The sequence below is a fragment of the Triticum urartu genome, unplaced genomic scaffold (assembly GCF_003073215.2).
Source record: "Triticum urartu cultivar G1812 unplaced genomic scaffold, Tu2.1 TuUngrouped_contig_5624, whole genome shotgun sequence".
NCBI classification, from domain to species: Eukaryota; Viridiplantae; Streptophyta; class Magnoliopsida; order Poales; family Poaceae; genus Triticum; species Triticum urartu.
Window position 1 is genome coordinate 1 of NW_024116314.1, and position 6,579 is coordinate 6,579.

Below are 6,579 nucleotides of genomic sequence, written 5' to 3' on the forward strand. Positions count from 1 at the left end.
CCCCCTCCTCGCAGCCCCGCCGCTGCCGCCTCCTCAGGCCGACGCTGCTCTTCTTCCGCGGCTCCACGGCGACTACCTCGACACCGACAACCCCCGGCTCGACACCGATCACGGTGTTCTTCACACGGCTACCTCGACGATTACACCACCTACGGTCTCGGCTACCTCGACAAACGGCACAAAGGGCTACCGCCTTGCTTGAGCAATCTCGTCGGTTTTCACTCCAGCCACGCCTTCCACGATGCATCGACCATTACGACTGTGGGTGGGGGGGGTGCCCGTCGGCTTGCCTTTGGATTCTTCTCCAGTCTCACCGTCTGCGTCGCTACCGTTGTGACTACGGGGATGTTGAGTACATCATTATTAGGAAGTATGGGATAAACTATGATTTGTTTTGTCTTGTCTTGTACTCCAAATTGATTATTGTAATCCTATATATATGCCCACGAGGCTCAGTCAATAAACATCCATCATACAAACAACTATTCCACCAATCTCCTTCTCTCCCTTCTAACAGGAAGGAGTACTTTTACTTGACGGGATGATTTGCTATTTTGTTACCGAGAGAGTAACACTTCTCCAGGAAGGCGTAAACCGTAGTATACGTGTTCTTTTCACTTTACTCGGCAATTATTACGGTGCTCTCTTTGCAAATAAGGCCCTTCCCAGTGCTCCACGGTGTACAGGTGCTAAGGGTGCCACATAGGCAGAAATATGACGTGGCAAAGCATTTAAAGAGGAGAGAGAGCATTATAGTGACCCCAATAAGAACCAATGCTAAGCACGTGGACTTAGGCAAAAAGACTACCAACCAATATATGAAGGAGTTTTATTGCTAAACAATTAAATAAAGGAGGCTTAGCTACAAAACCTAAGCACCAATGCATTAGGGACATTAGTTGCTAAACATTTTAATGCACTTAGCACCCCACTTTAGCACCAATGCATTGGGAGAGGTCTAAAGACTAGACGCTTGACGGCGCTTACTGTTCATCAAGGCTGGTCGAGGCATTAGCCTCCACCCGGATTTGGGGTGGGACAGAGTTGAGCGCCGTCGCGCACCACCGGAGGCATGCTCTCGATCCCTTTCACCTCCCCTCGTTGATTCTCTCGACATTTCTTTCCTGATATTTGTTTCTCTGCGTTCCTCTTCTTCCTGCCGTCCCAAATCTTGTCCCGAGCTGCGGATTCACGGCTTGCATTCGTTCATTTCCGTTGCTGCAGCCTCCCTGCACACAACCTGTTCGACGGAACGCCTCCGAGCTCTGACCCCATGGCGGAGGCGTCGGGTGACGGGAGCATGGAAGACAGGATCAGCGCCCTCCCGGACGAGCTCCTCATCCATGTTCTCTCCCACCTGCGCTCACGCGAAGCTGTGCACACATGCGTGCTGGCACGGCGCTGGCGGGACCTCTGGCAGTGGGTGCCCTGCATCGACGTGTCTTTCAAGGAATTCGCAGACATGCCGTATGAAGATGATGATGAAGACGACTTTGAGTTCAAGAGGTTCGTCAACCGTTTGCTGATGCTCCGTAGACCCGTTGACCTGGAGGCGTTCTGGCTCGAGTACAGGTTGCCGACCGACACCGAATACCCTGAAGATGACTCCGCCGATGCCAACCTATGGATCGCCCATGCGTTACAGTACAAGGCTCAGGCTGTCAAGGTTGTCGATTACAACTATCGTTTGCATCTCGCTCCTGCGGTATTCACTTCAGCCTACTTGAAAAGACTGCACATCTGCTTTGCTTTTCTGTTCCAAGGTTTCTTTAAGCACCTCGACATGGGCTGCCCAGTATTGGAGGATCTATTCATATCGAATACCAGCATTAAGGACCGTGATATTTTCTCCAATACACTGAAGTATTTGACCCTCACTGATGACTTTCTCCACCCACTTGAGCATGATCACCAGCCTTCTATTTCTGCTCCAAAGCTCATTTCTCTGTCCATCGACGGGAGTCCTTCTGGGCCCAGGCTACCTATACTAAAGAACATGGCATCTCTAGAGACGGCGTCAGTCGTACTTGTATGGAAGTTAATCAGTAATTGTAATGCTGATGATATCAAGCAGTTTCTTGGAGAACTCTCTCATGTTAGAAGTTTGGACCTCTGTTATGGCGTCGAAAAGGTGAGCTGCTAGGTTTAACACGCCTGTCTATGACACCTCCTTTTTTTTGGTACATCACGTTTCTCTAGATATTAACCTGTACTACATAATCTGCCACGTAAGCACATTTTTTGCCTTTATTGTTAAACTGGAAGAGTCATTGCGTACCATAACTGCAAACCTAACCACTTGATAGGATGACTAATGCTGTCTACACTCAAGATATTCCATTTCATATGCCCATTTTGTAGATTCATCAAATTATTGACCAAAATATCTAAGGTTTTCATACTAAACTGGAGCAATAAGTGGATTATAATTGTTGACCAAAATATCTCATTTCATATGCTATTTTTTAGTTGCATATGCTCATTCTTAGTGCAATAACTGGGCTATAATATAGCTTCATCAGCATATACTAATGTAAAGTGCTTCAGCAATTGTTACCATCATTACCAACTCCTACAAACAGATTGGACCAAAGCAACAGATTATCATGTGATGCAACCATGCTGATTTAATCATATGTGCTCCATGACTATTGAGGAACAGAAAATAAGTATACGATTGTCTAATGCAGTTATTTTGTTTAACATGATCTCTATTTGTGCTGTGATTTATTCATATTCAATGTGCTCCAAAGCTTTTTTTTTGCGGGGGAAATAGCAATGTATTACTCAATCACATCATCCTTACAATCCATCGATGCTATATCCACTACTTGAACTGGACCAGCTCCTATCCAAGTCATGGTCCTACCTTGGGATCTAGCAAAACTAGCTAAACAATCACTAGCTTTATTTTGAGTTCTAGCAACATGAGAAATACAAGTTTTTCGAAGACCCAATAAGTACTTAATCTCTCTAACAAGTGAAGCGTAAACAGAACGATCCATGTCCGGGCTTGATATGAGAGAGACCGCTTCGAGAGAATCCAACTCCACAGCAATTGGCAAATCACAACGCTGCAATGCAAGGGACAAGCCTTCCATGCATGCACACAGCTCCGCTTCAAGGGGGTCTCTGCACGCGTACAAAACCCTACATGCAGAAAAGTTAATAGCTCCAAGATGGTCACGCAAGATCATACCAGCACCAGCTTCATTAGAATTAACGAATGACCCATCTGCATTCAGCTTGCACCACCCTGGATCCGGTACCATCCATCTCCGTTCCTCTTGAACAACGCTGCTTCTTCCCCTTCTCCCTGTGTCTCTCAACTCAATGTATGTTTTGCCTTTCGCTGGGTCAATATATTCAATGTGCTCCAAAGCTATAGCTCTTAAGATTTTCAACAGCGCACGGTCAGAAGTGTAATCACATTTTGTTAACTCCCTCCAGATATTTTGGCAAGTTTCGTTGAAGCAGAAAAAAGAAATGGAAGAATATCATGTGTTTAATGTTCTGTCTTAATCCTTTCAATCATTTGCAGGTGGAGATGGAAAAGAATTACAGATGGTGCCCAACATTTCCTAATCTTACAGACCTGACGCTTCATAGTTGGTGTGTGTATGGGAATTTCTATGCGCTGACAGTCTTCCTTCAGAACTCACCTAATCTTAAGAAGCTAACTCTTGATCTATACCAGGTATATGGTCATCTCCATAGCATTTATCCTTCAATCAATGTTGGTGCATTTACTGTAAAGATAAAACTGTTCCTTTTTATTTGCCAGCCTTGGTATGAAAATGGGGTTATATGTGCAATCACTGGTGAGCTGGAGGATAGATCATTTACATGTGAGCAGCTTGAGATTGTTGAAATCATATGCTCGGAGGGAAATGAGCTGCTACCTTGGGTGAACCAGTTCTTGCTTGATAGTGGCATAAGGCCTGATCAGATGCGTGTCAGTTACGAGGACTAAGGCCGATGGATGCATTTGATGATTCAGGTCCTACTACAGGTGAAATTACATGGGATCACACATTGGCATGTCATCTCAGGCAAACATTATTACATTATTTCCTCTTGGGTCTATATTCGTTCGCTCTGTTTTAGTTGGAATGAACATAGCATACGTGTTTGCTGCCCTTGCCTTTTTCACACAGTAGTGGTGATTTTGAAGCATGTTCTGCTGACGGTGAACCAAAAGAAACATAGACTTAGATGTGTCATTTTCCTACGTGGTGCCATTCTGGTAGAACGTTTTACTACATGAGACGTGCAGAATTGCCTGTTTTGGTTGGAGTTTATGGCTCTAAATCTCCGAGGATACTTTTCTTGTAACTACTCTGTTAGCTCATTCGGATTTTGTGATGTTATTGATCTGAGATGCATTGCTGATGGCTGTGTTGTTCCTTTCTCTGCTGTTTCTGAAACAAAAATGCTTCCTGTCATGTCATCTTGAACTACGTACCTTATGTGCAGTTCAACTTCGTATGATATTCCTGTAAACCACGCACCCTTGAATTGCACTTCATTCATAAACATAGTATTCCCTTCATTCGGTTACATACATAGATACATATATGCATATACTTTTGAATAGTTTGGATTGCTTACCACATACGAGTATCTCACATGGTTACATATATGCATATACTCCCTGCGTCCGAAAAAGGAAAAATCTACGTAGGATTATTGATTACTGATATAAGCCAGCCTCTTCTAAAAATGTAATACATATTTAATTGGGCGTGGCTATATGTCAATCACGTGAAAATAAATTTAGGGTCAGTCACTTTTTCTTTTAGGGCAAGCAGGCACGAAGGAACGCTAGCCATATGTAAGTAGTATTAGCGTAAAGTGGCAGTGCTAGCTAATTCACGTGTGCACGTCTATTTTCCCTTTGTGTGTGCGCGAGTGTGTCTGCGCGTGCACGCTGCCACATGTGCATGTGCTCGCATGCGTGTTACTCCATCTATTCCTAAATATTTGTTTTTCTAGAGATTTCAACAAGTGACTACATACAGAGCAAAATGAGTGAATCATACTTTAAAATATGTCTATATATATCCGTATATGATAGTTCATTTGAAATTTCTAAAAAGACAAATATTTAGAAATGGAGGAAGTGGCACATATGTATTGTGTATGCATGTGCCCCAACTATGTGTACGCACATGTGTTTGAGGGTACTTGTGCGTGTGTGTGTGTGTGTGTGAGATGAAAAATTCGACATCACTAATATACGTAGTTGATCCACATATTGTGTGTTCAAGGAATGAATTAGTGGCATTGGTATAACCCTCCTAAAATAAAAAAGTACAAAACAAATAATGATACAATTTGCACACAATGTACACAGAGATTGCACCTTTTTTACAATATGCAACAATAAGCATATACTCCCTCCGTTCTAGAATATAAGGTGTCGATATAAGGAATGAATTTGTATATGTTTCACCAAGATTATAGAATTAATATATTGACATCTACGATGGAAAATAAATCTATGCACATGTTTGACCTTTGAAAAAACTAATACACCTTATACGTGTAATTTTCGCAAAAAAAAGTTTCCTCGCAACGATTGGATTAGTGTCACTGGTATTATAATGAAGAAAGAAAATAAAACAAAACCTAAACCAAAATCAAAATAATGAAGTTTTTTAAGAAAGAATGAATTAGGGTATTGGTATTACCCTTTCAGAAGAAAGAAAGAAACACACAAATAATGAAAAAAATGCACATAATATACATAAAAAATTGGATTTTTTATAATATACTTCCTCCGTTCCCAAATATAAGTTTTTTGGAAATTCCAACAAAGGATTACATATGGAGCAAAATGAGTGAATCTACACATTAAAATATGTCTATATACATATGTATGTTGTAGTTCATTTGAAATCTCTAAAAAGACTTATACTCCCTTCGTCCGGAAATACTTGTCTTAGAAATGGTTGAAAATGGATGTATCTATAACTAAAATAAGTCTAGATACAACCATTTTTAGGACAAGTATTTCCGGACGGAGGGAGTGTCGTGGTTCTAACTCTGACAGTGATGTAAGGGGGTAAGTATGGAGAGCCTAGGTCTTAGCTATGGAGAAGTTGTAAGCACACGAGGATTACGAGTTCAGGCCCTTCTCGGAGGAAGTAACAGCCCTACGTCTCGGTGCCCGGAGGCGGTCGATTGAATTATGCGTGTGTGGATAACAGGGGTGCGAACCCCTCATACCGAGGAGGGGGGTGGCTTATATAGAGTTCGTCGGCCCCCTCCTGCCCTCAGTAATGCAGGGTTTAAGGTACATTTAAGATTGGGCGTTACTGGTAACGCCCCTAATAAAGTGCTATAATGACCATAAAGACTACTTAACAGCTGACCGTTTGCCTGCGGAGTGACTTTAGGTCTGCTGGCAGTCGAGTGGTTGTTTCTTGGTCGAGTGATAGTTTCTTGGTCGAGTGTCTTGAACCCGTCGAGTGGGATACCTTCAAGTCGATTGAAAGGTGGCTTCTTCTAGGGATGTCCTTGGGTAGGGCTCTTTGGACGGGTCCGTGCCCCTACCCTAGGTACATAGCTTCATCA

General features: G+C 42.8%; 1 protein-coding gene across 1 annotated transcript; it reads left to right on the forward strand.

Annotated features, from left to right (window-relative positions):
* The first annotated feature begins 949 nt into the window (after positions 1–949).
* Positions 950–4,407, forward strand: LOC125529470 (putative F-box/FBD/LRR-repeat protein At1g78760). Its single transcript, XM_048693881.1, has 4 exons — positions 950–1,070; positions 1,225–2,131; positions 3,542–3,697; positions 3,785–4,407. Exons 2-4 carry the CDS (start codon positions 1,274–1,276, stop codon positions 3,971–3,973), a joined length of 1,203 nt encoding a protein of 400 aa, XP_048549838.1. The 5' UTR covers positions 950–1,070; positions 1,225–1,273; the 3' UTR covers positions 3,974–4,407.
* Positions 4,408–6,579: the final 2,172 nt, after the last annotated feature.